This window comes from Agaricus bisporus (assembly GCF_000300575.1).
Source record: "Agaricus bisporus var. bisporus H97 unplaced genomic scaffold AGABI2scaffold_8, whole genome shotgun sequence".
Classification (NCBI taxonomy): Eukaryota; Fungi; Basidiomycota; class Agaricomycetes; order Agaricales; family Agaricaceae; genus Agaricus; species Agaricus bisporus.
Window position 1 is genome coordinate 1,082,548 of NW_006267371.1, and position 17,726 is coordinate 1,100,273.

The 17,726-nt window shown below is 45.6% G+C and overlaps 5 protein-coding genes across 5 annotated transcripts; all 5 read right to left on the minus strand.

Moving 5' to 3' along the window:
• Positions 1-258: 258 nt before the first annotated feature.
• AGABI2DRAFT_73371 (hypothetical protein) lies at positions 259-4,019 on the minus strand (the record flags this gene model as incomplete). The annotated part of the gene is made up of 10 exons (XM_006463263.1): positions 259-501; positions 605-877; positions 932-1,255; positions 1,309-1,835; positions 1,887-2,085; positions 2,138-2,293; positions 2,350-2,590; positions 2,649-2,787; positions 2,838-3,069; positions 3,123-4,019. The coding sequence occupies 10 exons, from the start codon at positions 4,017-4,019 to the stop codon at positions 259-261; spliced, it is 3,231 nt and encodes a 1,076-aa protein (XP_006463326.1).
• A 2,289-nt stretch (positions 4,020-6,308) lies between these two features.
• Positions 6,309-7,051, minus strand: AGABI2DRAFT_120149 (hypothetical protein; the record flags this gene model as incomplete). Its single annotated transcript, XM_006463264.1, has 5 exons — positions 6,309-6,422; positions 6,475-6,752; positions 6,808-6,837; positions 6,888-6,956; positions 7,015-7,051. 5 exons carry the CDS (start codon positions 7,049-7,051, stop codon positions 6,309-6,311), a joined length of 528 nt encoding a protein of 175 aa, XP_006463327.1.
• A 1,410-nt stretch (positions 7,052-8,461) lies between these two features.
• AGABI2DRAFT_194174 (hypothetical protein) lies at positions 8,462-9,464 on the minus strand. The gene is made up of 6 exons (XM_006463265.1): positions 9,337-9,464; positions 9,191-9,273; positions 9,069-9,134; positions 8,963-9,013; positions 8,872-8,895; positions 8,462-8,810 (listed from the first exon to the last, which is right to left on the minus strand). The coding sequence occupies exons 2-6, from the start codon at positions 9,229-9,231 to the stop codon at positions 8,621-8,623; spliced, it is 372 nt and encodes a 123-aa protein (XP_006463328.1). The 5' UTR covers positions 9,232-9,273; positions 9,337-9,464; the 3' UTR covers positions 8,462-8,620.
• Positions 9,465-10,055: 591 nt separating this feature from the next.
• AGABI2DRAFT_208031 (hypothetical protein) lies at positions 10,056-11,167 on the minus strand. Its single transcript, XM_006463266.1, has 3 exons — positions 11,037-11,167; positions 10,494-10,980; positions 10,056-10,432 (listed from the first exon to the last, which is right to left on the minus strand). The coding sequence occupies exons 1-3, from the start codon at positions 11,156-11,158 to the stop codon at positions 10,214-10,216; spliced, it is 828 nt and encodes a 275-aa protein (XP_006463329.1). The 5' UTR covers positions 11,159-11,167; the 3' UTR covers positions 10,056-10,213.
• Positions 11,168-13,485: 2,318 nt separating this feature from the next.
• Positions 13,486-15,079, minus strand: AGABI2DRAFT_73245 (hypothetical protein; the record flags this gene model as incomplete). The annotated part of the gene is made up of 6 exons (XM_006463267.1): positions 13,486-13,797; positions 13,849-13,990; positions 14,045-14,318; positions 14,371-14,511; positions 14,573-14,689; positions 14,740-15,079. The coding sequence occupies 6 exons, from the start codon at positions 15,077-15,079 to the stop codon at positions 13,486-13,488; spliced, it is 1,326 nt and encodes a 441-aa protein (XP_006463330.1).
• Between the last annotated feature and the right edge of the window lie 2,647 nt (positions 15,080-17,726).

Here is a 17,726-nt window from a genome sequence, read left to right on the forward strand (position 1 = left end):
CAAAAGAAGGTTTTGTCGTCGATGGAGGCGTTTTGTCAAATCACCTCAAACCAAACAAAAATAACACTTACCCTGATGCACGTGATTGGGCCACCGACAAAAGCAAAAAAAGAAAAGTCGATTTTTGAGCCCCGTCGGCCTAGGCTACGACAATTATATACCAGGTACAACAAAATCGTCGTGAGGCAGTCATCAAAAACATCATATCTATTCCTCCCAAACCCAATGCACCACACCTTCTTTCCTTCCTTCCTTCCTTCACCACGCAGCAGGCAGTCCAGCAGCCGGAGCGCCAATCTCAGTCAACTCCATCAACGGGTCAAGCTTTCCTTGACACTCTGGCAAGTACGCTGCATCCGTATACGGACAATGCACCGACGGTGAACCTTTATAAATCGGCGTATACGTCGCAGCACAAATATCAAATGACGTAAATTCGTCATACGAAATCTCTACCGTATTTCTTGGATTACGATCTCCGGCAGCAATTCGTTGTCTTGCCTTTGTTCCGGGAATACAAAAACACGTTTAAAAAAGAAACACAAAAAGGTGGGCATCAGATCAGAGTGTGAAACGTGCAATTGTTTTCAAGTGGACTCCATACCTGTGCAGCAATCTTTGGATCAGGATTAAGCTCCAATAACCGTTTCGCGAAGCGCGCAGCATGTGCTTGGTTATTCGCCTTAGCAAATGCACCAATGGCACTACGAAGTGCAATTTGTAACTGTGGAGGTTGCAATTGACAGTGCGTGAAATATGCTGCAAGTTCAAGGTTTCTCCGCAGGTTATCAGGTTCCTGTTCCACAACGCGCCTCCGCTCAAGTTCAATGGAGACGCCGAGCAAGTATTCCCGAGCAGAAGTCACAGTATCTCTCCACTTCAAGAGTGTTATCAGATAACATAGATTGAAGCATGTTTTATAGATACGCACCTGCTTAGCTTCATCATCTGATGCAATGACAACTAATAGCAGTGCCTGCAGCACTGAACGGAACGTCGCTTGTGCTTCCGTAAGCTTATTGCTCGATACTGATCTATAGCCCTCCGCCAATTCTGACCGCACAGACTGTATTGAGCGCGCAGCGACGGGTAGCACTTTGCTAGGTGCAGATTCTCCGATATTACGCCTGACGTGCAATTTCAAAGGAGGGAGAGACGCAACGGGCGAAAGATAAACATGTGAAGAGCGGTATATCGACAAGAAGAGGGGTTTAAGTGGTGCAAAGTTACTTATACCAAACTGTCGGTTAAGTAGCTAACAAAAACCATAAGCCCTAATGTCAGAACAAAGATTCGAGAATAACTCACCTGCATAGCAGACTCGAATGATCCCGCAGCCACATGGTCGGCCGCCAATGGTGAGTTCCGTACCCACAACTCTGTCTCATCCACACCAGGTGCCGCACCCGCACCCAACTCTTGTTCCTCCTCTACAACCTCTTCAGCAGCTTCGTCCTCCTTGAATTCATCTGCGTCCGCATCCAATTCCCATCCGCCCTCCTCAGGATCAATCTCATCCTGAATCTCTTCATCCCTAGCCCAAGCATCCAATGCAGAGGATGCTGCTGCATTAGCATCCCCATTAACATACGCAGGCTCCACACCACCTTCCAAACTTCCATTCGCTAACGCACGATCAAAGTAGTTTTCTCCTTGTGAAAGTATAGGCCAATTGTAATTTTCCGTCGAGGTAACAACTGGCGGAGGTCGGAGTGTCGATGCTCCAAATGTGGGGACATCGTCGATGTCAGCTTCCGTAAGACCAGCAGCTTCAAGGATCTCAGCTGCAAGCTCGTCCAAGCCGTTGCCCTTTGCTGTGAGATATGCCAAGGGGTCTTAAACAAAGTAATGAGACACGTTATGCCAAGAAAAAGAAGGGCACATACGGAGACCAACCTCCCTCAGAACAGCTATTCTACCGGCAACGTCGCCCGCATACAACGCGTTGTGGAAACGAGACATGGGATCCCCACGAGCATCAGCGATTTTTTGCATTTTAGACAATTTTTCGGTGCTACCAGTGGCGAGGTAGAGGAAAGACAATTTGTCAAAGTTTTTGGTTTGCTGGTACGCCTTCTCGACGACCTAGCCCCAGTTTCAGAAATAACAGCTACGAGTTGAATGTGCATGGATATACCTTGTGGTTGCCTTGCTTCAAAGCTTGCTGAGCCAGCCTCTCCCAGCAATCAGGTCGATCAATCTCTCTAGCAGTCTCCATTGCAACGTCAAGGTTACCGCACTCAATCGCGAGTTCAAAGCGGGTGTTGGTATCTTGAACAAAGTGAAGAGCGATCTGAGAGGGGAATAAGTGTTAACGTCTATGCTAAAACAATATAACTTAATTTTCACCTCGGGGAAGCCCTTTTTCTGCAAATACGCTATGATGCTCTGACCAAGGAGGTTCGACGTCCGGATAATGTACAACATCTCTTCATAATTGTTCCTCAACAAAGCCAGCTTGAAGCGGTATTCTGTCGGATCAAAGGTAATTGTGCGAGGACGTGCCGATCGGTCAAGGCAATGAACAGTTTTGCCCTTCACGCGGGTAAGGTAAACAGGGTTATCCAGTGTACAGATAACACCATGATCACTAATACAAAAAAACTGCATCAACAAAGGCAGAGCATTCGATAGCGAAAACGACGTACCCTTGGGCCAGACAATATTTGACGTGATTGAGTGTAGAATACAAGAATACCCCGGAATCGTCCCAGGCACCAGATTTGATACGAATGGTTTCATGAATCAAAGTATGCTGCGAGAAGGTCTTGTTGGCAATCGTGATAGCTATGTGTCTTCTGAGCTATATGCACCGGACGGGCAAGCATTAAACTCACTATGTTTGCTCATGAGAGCAACCAGCGACCCATCGTTGCTCCAAACCACGTACTTAACGGGAGGACTGTTAAGCTCCGCGATTGTCTTCTGTTGCTGAATATCGTAAAGAACCACAGACGATGTGGAACTCAAAATAAGGCAAGCAGTGCCTCCATAGAAAATCTCGTTGGTCTGAACGGGAGGCTTGATGGTTTTCACCGTCGAATTGGATAGATCGCGAACTTCGATGAGCTTTGTATTGTTATTAGCCCCGAAAACCAGCAACTATAGTAAATGCTACTTACTTGAGTAGTCTTATTGAGCGCTGCAAACCTGTTCCTCGCAACAAAGATGGCGCTATTCCCGCTTCCTTTTTTACCATCGGCACTCGAGTCCTTGACCTCCCCTTGCGCAGACTGGGGCAGAGCTGAAAGCTCGTAAAGCCCATTGTCTGAACTGATGGTCAGTATCACAGACCGCTCAGCCGGGTTGAAGCTGATTGTTCGAGGTGGAAGGTAAGGACTACCGAACTTGCGGACGCTGAGGAGACCAATGTCCGAACCAGAAGAAAAGTCGTAAGAACGAATATACTTGTCTCGTACGTAATACAGTGTATCTTGGTGCACCGTAAACGCCGGACGCTCACGCTCGAGTTTGAAGACGATTAGACCGCTGTCGTGTCCAGCTGCGAAGAGGTTGAGGTTGGGATGCGCAGCGAGATACCAGAACCTGTCATGGTCACGCCTGAACGTTTGGATGGCAGTTCTCTTTGCAAGGTCCCAAACTCGAATGGTCTTGTCTTCACCACAAGACACTATCAACTCGTGCTTGGGGTGGAACAATGCACTCGAAACGTTGTTGAAATGGCCCCGGCATGAATCAACCTCCCATGCCTTGGTTTCACTCATCCTCCAAATTTTGATTACGCGGTCATCACCAGCGGAAATGATGAGAGGAAGGGTGGGATGGAACATGGCGAAATTGACTCCGCGATCGTGACCCTCCAAAACATACTTGACGGTGGAGAAATTGTCGAACGTTTCAAAGTGATTAGACCCAGGACCGCTCGTGCCAGCCATGCCCCCCGGACCACCTTGGTGAGGTGAACCTTTGCGAAGCCCTGAGATATCCCAAACGCGGACTGTTTGATCCATTGAAGCAGAAACTACAAGATCTTCTTTGGGATGAAATTGGGCCGACATGACGTAGTGTGCATGGCCCGTGAGGATAGCGATGCATTGGCGAGATGTGCTGTTCCATATACGAATCGTTTGGTCGTCAGATGCAGAAAGCTACCAGGGCGTCTTCAGACAAAACATTGATTCAGCAGACATTGTATACGTACGATCCAGGGCATCTCGTGGTGAAACTGTACGGTTCGAACATAATCCAAGTGACCGAGTAGGGTGAACAAACAACGCCGATTTTGCGGTCGTATGTCTACATTTTATCGCAAATTAGGATCTTTTATCACAAGTTTGATCCATAGACAACTACGCACCCCAGACTTTGATTTTATAATCATCTCCACCAGTCACTAGTAAGGCTCTACTTGGATGTATGGCGACTCCTCGTACGGGACCTACACACGTAAAATCTTTAATTGGCCCACACATCCAAGTTGCGAATGCTCACCCTCATGTTCCTCAAATCGATCGACCAGTACTCCCATACGATAGTTCCACAACTGTACACTTCCATTATGCAGTGATGCCGCAAGGAGAGGTTGCGTAGGGTGAAATGCAAGCCCTATCGTCACGGATGAGCGAGATAATCCTTGGATTCTTAGCGGATTTTGGATGTCACCTTTTACACGATTGCTTTTTGATTCGAACTTTGTGAGCATTACCGACATGCTCGTAGACGGATTGGGTGCACCTTGTAGTGCAAAATTAGGATGAGGGAAGAAAAAAGGTAGGTGGACCCGGACAGATGCTGCCTAATGCAACGCGTTTCTTCGCTAAGTACAGACGTGGCTGCTGGACGTGGGAACCCCACAGTCCCTGTCACGTTATCAAAACAGGGGCTAATACCAATATAGTTATAGACTCAATTTTGAGCTTTAAATCAATGCGGCGTCCGAAGCTTCTTCAAGTTTCATTGAGTATATATGGTAGTGTCTTCCAGTGAATTAGGACACAGCAATTCGATTAGGAGCGCAATGCAAGTCGCATGTCAGTATAAACTTTTTCGAGGCATCAGGGACTGTTCTCGGCACACGAAGTGAATGATTGCCCGACTCTCTTAAACTTCAAGATCTTGACTCAAGGACAATTTATAGTATATAAATGATAAATCCCCCTAGTATCAAAAGCAGCGGCGCCGTGGAAGAAATTCAGGAAACATCTACCAGTAGTCTTTGAGTTTTGCTCGATTTCTAAATTGAAAATATAGCATACCGATGGCTCTTGTGGAGGTAAAACATCCCCAACCATATAGGGGAACCCATTTGGACCTTCCCCCAATAATTCCATCCGGCGGGACGCCTCACGACCGGCTTTTTCTTCCCATTGCCTTTCTTTTTCTTGTGATGCTTTTCGTTTGGCAGCTTCAAGATAACCCAACCTTCTCTCGCACTTATATATGTCGCGGGCAATCATATCATCTCTGCGGGTTTCAAATGCCCGACATTTACGATGATGGCATGCCTCATAGACAGGGTAGAAATAGAAAACTTGAATCAACAAATTTAACCACATCAGAAGTTTGGCAATTAGCTTTTTTTCGCTTTTTTTCGCTTGTACAAGCTAAAAAAAGCGATAAAAAGCGATAAAAAGCGGCAAAAAAGTTGTTGCCACGTTTTAGGCCCGGATTAAAAAAAAGCTGGCCTCCTGCAGACGCCGTGAAAAACTGGAAAAAGCGAAAACCTGGGAAAAAAACTGAAGGTTACAGACGTTACTACTAGATGTACCTAATGCTGAAAAGACCATTTTATTATTTCGACTTTTGCCTGGCTTTTGCACATGTATCAAATTTGCAAAAAGGCGACAAAAGGTAAAAAGCAAATTGCCAATTTGCTGATGCATGAAACCGTTGAATAGTGAGCACTGCATACCTAAACAATTCTCCCATCCACTACACCAGTCTATTAAAAGATTAGATAACCTCATAAATGTGAAAAGATAAATTGTTGGAAGACCGACCTTTCTCGGGACATTGCACTTAAGTGCTCGGGTATGCATCGTAACGCTTAAAAATTGCATTATATATTTCTAATGATTGCCTTTCACATCAGATAGTTCCACGTATTCACTGTAGGTATCACTCGCCTTGTGATTTACGACTTGCCTCTTTCTCCGAGTCCATGGTGGTTAGAAGAAGAAAAAAGTCTCAAATAAGCCCTTCAGCCTTAGTCAATCTCCAATATTTTTCAGCGCCAATGTTTTTCCTGTTTTGTATTATAACCACGGTAATTTTTATAGTAAACAAGATCGCCACTGAGAAAATATGTATAGCAGAAATAAATTACCATTCCGCTGTAACACGCGCCATTACATTTTGCCCGATTTCTCCGACGCTGCGGGATAAAAATAGATTGCGATTTTTACGTATAGTGCAAATAGAGCAATTATAAAGGACACCAGGACAATCTTCACCCCTTCGGGCTACCGCGAGTTTTTAGATTTGCTCAAGTTCTCGATAGAAATTTGGGCGTACCTCTGATGGCGTTGAAGGAGGCAATATATTTCCAACCATATATGGAAAACCATTTGGACCTTCCCCCAATAATTGCATCTGGCGTGCCGCTTCATGACCTGCTTTTTCTTCCCATTGCCTTTCTTTCTCTTGCGACGCTCTTCGTTTAGCAGCTTCGAAATAGCCCAACTTCTTCTCACATTTATATATGTCACGAGCAACCATGTCATCTCTGCAAGTCTCAAATGCCCGACATTTACGATGGTGGCATGCCTCGAAAGAAGGTTTAGATGAGAAAACTTTGATCGGGATCAGTTTTAACCATGAAACAGCTGGATAGCAAGCGACGCATACAAGGGTTGTATTGATCCCATCCACTGCACCCTATTATAAGGATTGATAAGCGCGAGAAGATAAACTTCTGGAAGACCGACCTTTCACAGGACATTGCACCTTAATGCTCGGGTATGCATCGTAACACCTAAATATTTCGTCATATATTTCTATTCAATGCCTCTCACATCAGAAGAATTCAACGAATTCACTGTAGGTATCACCCACCTTGTGATCTGCGGCTTGCCTCTTTCTCCGATTCCATGGTGGTTAGAAGAAGAAGAATGTCTCACTTCAGCCCCAGTCAATACTCATTATATCAGCGCCGAATGTCTGTACTGTCATAACCACTGGCATAGAACTTTGTAGCAGCGACTTGACTGCCCGCAATGAAAAACTCTTACGGGAAACTAGTAATGTAAATTCTCTTTCAACGGTGATTCATGAGGCGAAGAGGCCCAGTCTGTACTACATGATGCCCAATCCCGAGGCAGTGAAATGGTTGCCGGGACAACTGAAACACTGTACGAATTTCGACCACAGGCTATCCAGACTACTACTGGTCTGCACGAGCGACGAGAGTCATAGACCATCTCCGAACCTACTTATTCGACTTCTCTTGCTCCTTCTTGCCGGACCCCTTGAAGAGCTTAGCAAACATCCTCGACATGATACTGCTTTTTTGCCCTGGTTCGCGGGCTCCACTTCCGACATTGGCACCGTTGGCCTCTCCCGGCCCGGGGTGACAATGCTTCGCAACCTTCCTTCCGGGTCCACGGAGCCTACAACTATCACTCAAAGGTTCAGACGTACTAATTAGCACATAAAGTCAACGGCAGATAGTAAATCATGTCGAACCTGTCTACTGACTCCCCGACTTCGGACGATCCAAAGATCTTCTTGCGGAAACTACAACGCATGGAACGTATTTTAGATCGACTCGGTTTATGCTCAACTGGAAACTCACTTCTGAAGGTTTTTTATAAAGTTCATGTTCATTACCCGATGCTAATGGAAGCAATCCTGTAATAACGAGAATTGTTATGAGACTGACTCAACCTTCAACAAGGTATACTCACGAGGATTGATAGTAGGTGTGAAGTAGACGTTCTAGTAACTTTACATCCGTCAACTGAACACGGTTGCAGCTAATATATTTCAGCATGAAGCTCTCTAGCGCTCGGGCAGGCAGTGCATAGCCAATAAACCAGCAACAGTCTCATCTTCCTCTGAGTCGTTTCGACTTCTTTTCATGAGCTAACATGCCGTTTCGCCTACTAAAAATTTTTTGAAACCGGTGCAAAACCAGTGTACAAAGGCTAAAAATGTCGGACAACAACGTGGTGAAATTTTTTTTTCTAGTGCTTCTGGTAACTCGACGTCTTTGAGGTCATCGCCTCCAGCCTTTGAAGCGGTTATACATAGTAAACCATCAACACAGCACTGACAACCTGCACTTAGGCTTCCATTCTTTCTTGACTCGTTCAACCCTCCCACAAAAACGTTGCAGCTAGCGCTACGTTAGGATGACTTGCTCTATATTTCATACGAGAGTAGAATATTAGAAAGAAATACACAGACGTTCTCGTTATTGGTAGTGGAACGGGTGTGAGTCAAGTTGAGTAGTCAGTATTATGCGCATGCGAGTACATAAGAACAGAAAGATACATGGTTATACGTCATGATATGCAAAATCAAGGAAAAGCGGGGCCGGATTTGATAATATGTTGCACTGTGATGAACTGGGATGGAAGAAGAAAAGAAGAAGAAGAATGGCAAGAACATAAGGAAGGAGGAGAGATAAAAATACTCCCAAGTCTATCCATTAACCAGGCTACTTCCCGCTCAAAAACTTGAAAAAGTTCGATAGAACGTTTGGTCGTGAATTTGGCTTAGGGGAGGCCCTATCAGCAGCGGAGGGGCCGGAATCATTGGCTTGCGATGGTTGTTTGGGAGGTTTTTTATCGACCTTCCGTGAGCGAAGGTCTTTGGCTCTCGGTGTTATGGGACCACGTACTCTCCACCTGGATTAACAATCGAAAGTGGTTAGTTAAGTGGTGTAAAAGGGAATATGACGAGACGAACTCGAACTCGCTGTGATCATCATCTCTGTTATCAAAGATCAAAGAGTGAGTGAGTATTGATTAATGACCCGCGACAAATTCGTATCACTGACGATGTTTCTGAACGTTCATCTCCCTGAGTACTCGCAGAGGATGAATCGGTTCTATCATTGAAACCAAAGTTTAATAGATCATATATGGATGGCCAAAATGACTAACTGTTCTTCCAAATCCTTGCCTGCTGTCTTCTTCCCCTTTATCCGTTGTAATATAGCCTTGGCGCATCTATAATGGAGATTCTGATCTGGTATCTGACATGATGAATTCTATTAGGAACTCACTGTAACCAGTGCCAGTTAACAGCTTCTTGTGCGCTCAACATTTCACTGTACAACAATCAGTATTCTCGTATGTTGTCCTGTACCTGTCGGCTAGCATTAGAATGTTGATCGCATCGCAAGAATCGAAGGGGAGACATCCTTACACTGGTTGCTGTAAAGTGACAGTTCGGTGGTAAGCCTTTGTTCCCGCAAAAGATCAGATATATATTTGACAGGGCAGCGAGCGCTTAAACAGAGGTCTGTGCGTTTGTGGGCACATCGCTTCGAACACGCACATCAGAAAGTTGTCAAACCGGAATATCTGAATCAAGTTCCCAAACACGTTTCTTCACCTGCTTCTTGGCCTCAGGAATCCGTTTATGTTCCGAAACCGTACACGATGCCGACTCATCGGCTAAGGCTTTGAATTGACTGCTGGGCTTCTATGTGACTCGAGCATCTTCGAGAAGAAGCGTAAGCGGCCTGAGGCCCATAAGTATCCATCATCAAGAGGAGGGCAGTGATCCACGTGTCACCTGCAATAATACTATAAAGGGTTAATATTTTAACATTTCAATGGCAACATCGGGGGAAGAATTCTTTTTTTACGTTCCTTTCAGCTCAACTTAGCCGACTTTTTCAAGTATGAGCATTTCTACCTCCATGCTCCATTCTCGGAACTTAAAATAAGGCATTTGGAGTTTAATTATAAGCTCGGTGCGATTTCCATTCCGTTGTCAATGAGGACGGATCATGCGAACTCCCGTGGCATAGAACAGGGTAAGCAGCTGCGATAATTATCGTTGCTGGGTCGAAAGATGATGCACAATTCTCAGCGTGAACATAGCTTCTGCCTCCGGTCGTATTTTACAAAGCTCCGACTCTTGTGATTGGAAAGACATCGCTTGATCAAGATTAACCAGCTTTAGCAATCTACAAACGCAATAAAACTGATGATTAAGAGAAGACATCCCAACACACATACACGAGGGGACAGCATAAATAGTTTCATTCCGAAGAGAGGGCGAGGCTCTACGTGAATATCTAATTTTTATTCAATCGTCGCTTGGCGATGCTACTAAGAGCATGTTTGCCAGTGAAGAGATTGATGATAGCAAGGACGCCGCCGTAAAGGAGGACTTGGCCAAGTTTGAGGTCAACCCAGTAATAAAATACGAGAAATTCATAAGCGCCAAGACTGAGGATGAAAGGAAGGACATTGGGCGAGAATAAATGGGTGAGACGAGGAGAAACCTGGGACCACTGCGAAGAATATATTAATCCTATCAGCAAGAACGCAATTTATAAGAATAGCAAAACGCACGAGACCGACAAGGAGGAACCAGGGTGCGATAACCAGGCCGGAGAATACAGCTGAAACAAGCTTGTACGGCAGTTTCTGGTCAGGCCTGAAGATATGATGAATTTCCGGGAGTAGATGGAAGGAAGCTTCGTCGGGATGCGCGGGAGGAGGCTGGGAATGTGGGACATGGAGGTCGAATAACTCGACGGCAATAGGAGAGAAGTTGGGTTGTCCGATATACAGCGTCACCTGCAATGGAGCGTCGCCAGTCGGTGGTAAGCTGAGAGGAGGGCGGGCCATGTTTAGCTCAAGTTTAGCCTTGCCGCCTTGGGTGACACGAATGGGTTGGATACCCTCTTCGTCCGTCGTGGCATCATAGAAACGAAGAAAAGTTTGGTGTGGTTGTGTCCCTTCGCCAGACTCTTTGTCAACTACTTGGAAGGTGACCTTGAGAGTATCTGTGGCATTCAGAAACACTGGATTTCTGGATTTCTGGGTAAGAGAGATGCTGTGGGCCTGGTTTACCAATTGTGGTGAGAATGATATACAATAGATGCAACATACGGCTCTGAACGGGACTGCTGTCCCTGCGAATCAAGTACGACGAAGCGCGGAGATTGAAGTGTAAGGATTTTCGCGTGAACAGAAGCAACGAGGAGAAGCAGCGACGCGACGAAGACGTGCATAGTTGCGACCTGGCAAGCGTGCCAAAGACACGTCGACGTGTTATCACGTCCCGTGCGAACATGTTACCAAACCTGGCATCAAAGCAAGTATACTCCAAGTGCAACTCAGTTATGATGACAGCAAAATTGTAGTAACAGTGGAAAAAGCCTTATGCATGATTATTTCTACGCTTAGTCTTGGGTTTCCACACGCGATAAACATAAATTAGAATCAAGGTGAGATCACAACCACTGAGGACGTAAACAATGCCCAAAATGGCTGTATACGTTCCAGATTCAAACAGTTCCTTTTTCGGGAGGTTAACATATGTCATGTAGCCAGATAGAAGCATCCCTTCTATTGAGAGTCTAAGAACGAGACAAGTGAGTGCATAACTAGATCAAATAATTTGATACATACGTGATAAACGTCGAAATTATTATCAAATTAAGTTTTTCTAAATTTGCATGATACGTCTTGACAATATAAATTGCGTGAATATTCATTGACATGACTCTCTTAAACTTCAAGACCGTGACTCAAGGACAATTTATAGTATATAAATGATAAATCCCCCTAGTATCAAAAGCAGCGGCGCCATGAAAAAAAAAAAAATTCAGGAAAAATCTACCAGTAGTCTTTGAGTTTTGCTCGATTTCTAAATTGAAAATATAGCATACCGATGGCTCTGGCTTACATGGAAGAGGTAAAACATCCCGACCCATATAGGGGAACCCATTTGGACCTTCCCCCAATAATTCCATCCGGCGGGACGCCTCACGACCGGCTTTTTCTTCCCATTGCCTTTCTTTTTCTTGTGATGCTTTTCGTTTGGCAGCTTCAAGATAACCCAACCTTCTCTCGCACTTATATATGTCGCGGGCAATCATATCATCTCTGCGGGCTTCAAACGCCCGACATTTACGATGATGGCATGCCTCATAGACAGGGTAGAAAGAGAAAACTTGAATCAACAAATTTAACCATGAAACCGTTGAATAGTGAGCCCGGCATACCTAAACAATCCTCCCATCCACTACACCAGCCTATTCAAAGATTAGATAACCTCATAAGTGTGAAAAGATAAATTGTTGGAAGAAACCGACCTTTCTCGGGACATTGCACTTAAGTGCTCGGGTATGCATCGTAACGCTTAAAAATTGCGTCATATATTTCTATTGCCTTTCACATCAGATGGTTCCACGTATTCACTTTAGGTATCAAGGCTCGCCTTGCGATTTACGACTTGCCTCTTTCTCCGAGTCCATGGTGGTTTAATAGAAGAAGAAAAATGTCTCACCTCCGCCCCAGTCAAAATCCAACGTATTGGCGCCGAATGTTTGTCCTGTTTAGGATTTATAACTATGTTACCGTTGTAACGGCAACTTGACTGCGGCGATGGAAGACCTCTTACGGGCAACTCATAATTTAAAACCTCTTACAACGGTGACTCACGAGGCGAAAACCCGGTCTGTACTACCCGGTATATGCCCCAATTCCGAGGCATTGCTGGGACAACTGAAACACATGAATTTCGACCACAGGCTATCCCTAGTACTAGTACACGAGCGACCAGAGTCATGGACTAGTATCTCCGAACCTATTTATTCGACTTCTCTTACTCCTTCTCGCCGGAGCCCTTGAAGAGCTTAGCAGACATTCTTGCGATGATATTGCTTTTTTGCTCTGATTCGTGGGCCCCACTTCCAACCTTGGCACCGTTGGCCTTTCCATGACAGTGCTTCGCAACTTCCCTCTCAGGTGCACGGGGCCTACAATTATCATCCAAAGGTTCAGTCATACTAATTAGCATATAAACATGTCAACGGTAGGTTCAATCGTCGCTTGGCGATGCTACTAAGAGCATGATTGCCAGTGAAGAGAGTGATGATAGCAAGGACGCCGCCGTAAAGGAGGACTTGGTCAATTTTGAGGTCAACCCAGTAATAAAATACGAAGAATTCATAAGCGCCAAGATTGAGGGTGACTAGCAGCGTGAATACATCAAGGTAAGCTAGCGCATGGTACATGATTGCTGAAAAGCGACAAGAACGAGATACTTATAGTTTACCGATAGAACATGGTTTATAGAGTGAGCTGATTCAAACTTTCACAGAAGAAGAGAGGCCCCCCCGGATAATGACACAAACAAGGAACGTATAAGAGCACGCGGCTGCGTGAGTCACTTGGAATCGTGCTGATGGTAGCAAGAGGTTGAATGGGCTGCTTCCATGGGAACGACTACCAGCACCGACAGTGCTCTGGGCGTAGATCCAGCAGTAAAGAGGACCACGACATCAGGTGCGAGCAAGCGGATATGATCGACCATACCGGGCGAGGAACATACTCATACAAGATCCACGATACGTCCAGTTGATTCAGGCTCTGGCGAAGAGGCTTGAGTATGCGTAAGAGCAGGTGTCGTAGGCGCTTTCTCGGAGGGAGTCATAACTTGAAGGAGGCAAAGGAAAAATACAACTCCAACTATGCCTGCCAGTGGGATGGCGATGGTGGAACCAATCCGCGAGAGCGCAATGAACAACCAGTGGCCAAAGAAAGATAGCATCCCCCAGGTAAAAGAGGCACCTGGAGCTGCGAATATGAGCGCAACCTTCTGGAATTTATATTTCCTGAGAACTTGACTATGGAACCAGTCAATCTGGGAAGGATTTCTAGTCTCGTCCGTTTTCAAGACGATGAGACTCACAACATGTTCGGGGTCTTTGTGAGAGGATAACCTATCGTGTTGTTGGATAAGAGCCAGCGCCGCCATTAGGCCAAAGCTGAAGCATGTGGCAGAAATTGCGACGGCCATCCAAGAAGCGTGGACGAAGAAAAACCAGATGTGAAGCCTTGCGCCATCGTTAGCATCAATTCAATGAACGTCTGACGTTACGTCCACTTACGATAACATCAGGAGAGATGGCACGACCTGCTCTTTCCATTCACGTACTCGCTCTTGAACAAAGTCCGATACTCGCGAGGAATAGACGAATTGGTCAACAAACAGAGTGTTCATTTTCTCGCGAAGATACTCCGACTGCTTGAATGTCATAAAGCACATCATTCGTGTGCGGAACCCGTCTACCTCTCTGTCTTCCTCTGGCTCGACATATATAGAGTGCCTTGAATCAATTCGAGGTGTTTCTTCTCCGTAGAGGTTGTGGAATCTGCTGAATACTACAGCATGTTGGCAAGTTGTAGGGCCAGTGAGGAAGGAGATGTAGCCTACAGACAACGTTCCAACCACGAGCGATCGTGCTCACGACTTCTGACTTGTGAGTCCGTCCGCGACAGCCTTTGAGTATATCGTAGATAGCATTTGTCTCTTCAGCGGGATGGGTGAAAGTTGAATAACATGACGTGATTTGGTCTGAGAGTGATATCAGGTCGTTGCAACATTTGATTTGTTGAATTTTGTTCGGAGCACGAACCAATTCTGATGTACGAGAATGCGTCGAGCAGCTGGAGGAGATTTTCCTCCCGTAAACCTCCGAAATGAGCAGGGAAGCGATCAATGTGTTGCCAAAATTCCTTCTCCAGTGCAGCTCCTGTGCATGATTGAGCACAGCATGATGGGGCATATCCAGAACAAGCTTACTCAAATGCGAAGGCGAGGCGACAGGAGGGAGTCCAACATCTTCTGTTGTGAGATTCTCGGTCCAAAAAAGGGACTGAGCCTGCCGGTCGACGACGTAATAATAACAATCTAGATTTTCGTCGATGCGAATGTAAAGCTCCACGTTGATGAGCTCAGTTTTCTCATTTTTGATTTGGAGAGTGATACGTTCGATCCACGTTTCTACTTCAGAGATTATCTTCGCATCGTGGATCCAGGATTCCGTGACAGTTGTCAATGGCCCCTTGTGGCTGAAATAGGGCTTTCCTTCCGGCTGAACATGAGCAGACCATTGTGGCGGCAAATATGTCGGCCTTTGCATATCTGAATACCCATATCATCGAGTGTTCAATGCAGGCACCTACGAAGCATGAGTCCCTAGATCAATATCCAGGCTTGAGAGTTGAGTTCTGTATCATGTATCAGTGCCAGTCTTCAAAGGCATAGCAGAGAACTGGTACCCACTGTTTTGTACATAAATACCGCGAATTATCTGCAAACGGGCAAGTTGGGCAAAGCAGTCCGATAGGTTCGTCAAATGGAACAGGAATCATCGCGTAGGGGTGGTCGTTGGTGCGGAATGGATATGTATTGCTGGTTGCTTTTAGTAGGGAATCATGTAGCTTGGATGACCGGATTTGGATAAGTGTGATGGCTGTGCGAAATTACAATGGCGCTCTTCACCGCCTGTGCACTGGAGCTCGCGAGACCACTCAAGTACTCACACGTCAACCGAATTTCGGCCGCTGGGGTCATCACCCGAAATTACTATTTTCGACTAAATCCCAATGAAAGTTCGGAGTGCATCGGCAATAACCTTTGATATGAATGTAAGACCACAGGTTTGAAGCTGTGGCCTCGGCCATCCCAGAACTGCGGAGGTTACGACTCGATGAAGGGTATATGTGCCCTCGAATCAATTCTGCGTCGTATGCTATTTGAGTTATGTACAGGGATATTTGCAGACCCCTTACCAGATCCATCCAGAGGTCAATCGGCTTTGGAGATCATTTGAAAGTGCTTCTCTTGAACATCCCCCTCGTCTACAGTAGGTGTTAGACTTTGGTATGATTAGCAGTTCCTACGCTTGGCTGACAGAGGCAGTTCTTTATGACTGTTGTGCTGTCAAGGAGACAGTCATGTATGTACTCTGAGTCGGTCAGATCGTTGTGACGACTGACGTTGAACGGTTGCATGTTTCATTACTCGGCGTTTGTTGTATCTGTGGAAATGGTAACAGTCAGTATGAGTACTGGTGACGCGACGGGTTAGAAGTCCGGAGGATAAATGGAACATCAAATTACCGTAATGATCAACACCCGGGCCGCACAAATCTCGGCATCGGTCTTCCATTTTGTGCATTTTTATTTGCTCCGCTGGAATACCCACGGACGGCGTACTGAGAGCGTAAGCGGCGTGAAATTGGATCAATTGGATCGTAACGTCGGGGAGGAGATTGAGGCTTTCGTCTCAGGCAGTCAACAAGCAAGTCCATCACTTATAGAATGACCAAGGTGACTTTAGCGTGGTAACAGTGTAAGATTGTTTCTGAATCAAACCCACTTCTAGTAAAAAAACACGCGTCATAGTTCGGTCTCCTCAACCTCAGGAAAATGTATCGCTATGATGAAGTATGATGATGCGAGTATAATTAGAAAAAAGGCTTTTCTCGGACTATCTGTAGCCACGACATTGCGCGTTTTTAATCCTCAGATCATTTCCGCAGTGTGCACAACTCTGATAAGCCTGTAATTGCTGCCAAATGAGTTGAAGTATGACATCTCCCACTGCCATAAAAAGGGGGAATGATTTTAAGACCAGATTTCAACCTTGTTGATAGCAGCATGGTCATACGTGTGTACGTCCATCAGTGGGATTGTGCTAGGGCTTTGTTGACCACGGGGAGTAAGCGGCAACAATCGGTTATTTTTGTCATGATCAAGGAAAGCGCTTGTTAAAGTCGCCCATCGACTCACCCATCGACGTCGGTGAGCGAACTTGAATCAGTAAAAACCAGCATGCGTCAAGTAAGATTTCGGTCGTCTTATGTACTTCTAATAATAGGCTCGCGTCCGAGCTATCATTACTTTATTCTATCTGACCTACCTCCTTACCAGCTTGAAACAATTGATGATCCTTTTTTTGTTTTTTTGTTTTTGTTTTTGTTTTTTTTTAAAAGTCATTTTATTGTCCCGGTTCCTATAGTACATGACGGACATCTCGTATCTACAGCAGTTTGAAATGAGTTCTAGGGCCCCGTTGCCCTAATCTCCGTGAGTCACCTAAGATCTAGCGGGGGTGCACCCCGAGCGCTCGCTGCCGCGTCGCTAGTCTGGCACAGAAGCGCCATTTAAGGTGCCTTCATCAACGTTCATCACTCAAATTCACTGAATATAGTAGGCATCGGATGAGCTACTGGCGATATGATCTTTTTTGTGAGTGGTAGAAGGTTGCGTTTTATTCCATCATGCAGAATTCGTCCTGCTGGTTTTCAGGGGCTGTCTCAATTCGCTTTAACAACATTGCCATATTAATGAACCCCGATCGCGAAGAAGCACATGGATCCAGTACCGCCTAACTGACACATTCGGGTCGGATCCGCTGTTGAGACAGGTTGTTGAGGTGATGGGTTGCAATCTATCTAACACATTGTCTAGTAGCTACTAACCAATTTTGTTTTCATACCAATTTCATACGATCTCAGTGGGCAGTGTTTACCTAAATATCAAGCCCTGGAGGCCTGACAGCTTGCCAAGTAGTCCCTCAACAAATTAAATCCGGTGGTATATGACTCGGAGCACTCCAGGAGTAGATGTTACATCGGTGGCGCGGCGGCCTATAATACTAGTCAATCCGATTATCCCTGGCTTCTAAGGGTGTTAAGGTGTTATTCTGCCGACCTCGGGCTTTTTTCCAGAGTTCGGGTCATGATCGTAATGTATCGATTAGTGATTTAGCACTGGTTCGGT

What these genes read in the sequence shown, in the direction of transcription:
- AGABI2DRAFT_194174 (XM_006463265.1), bottom strand. Translation starts at nt 9,231, where the DNA reads ATGTTGAGCGCACAAGAAGCTGTTAACTGGCACTGGTTACA. An exon ending in GTTAACTGGCACTGGTTACA is followed by an intron (nt 9,135 to 9,190) that starts GTGAGTTCCTAA and finishes TCTCCATTATAG; the next exon opens with ATGCGCCAAGGCTATATTAC. An exon ending in GGCAAGGATTTGGAAGAACA is followed by an intron (nt 9,014 to 9,068) that starts GTTAGTCATTTT and finishes TTTCAATGATAG; the next exon opens with AACCGATTCATCCTCTGCGA.
- AGABI2DRAFT_208031 (XM_006463266.1), bottom strand. Translation starts at nt 11,158, where the DNA reads ATGCACGTCTTCGTCGCGTCGCTGCTTCTCCTCGTTGCTTCTGTTCAC. An exon ending in CAGCAGTCCCGTTCAGAGCC is followed by an intron (nt 10,981 to 11,036) that starts GTATGTTGCATC and finishes CCAGGCCCACAG; the next exon opens with CATCTCTCTTACCCAGAAAT. An exon ending in GGTTCCTCCTTGTCGGTCTC is followed by an intron (nt 10,433 to 10,493) that starts GTGCGTTTTGCT and finishes TATTCTTCGCAG; the next exon opens with TGGTCCCAGGTTTCTCCTCG.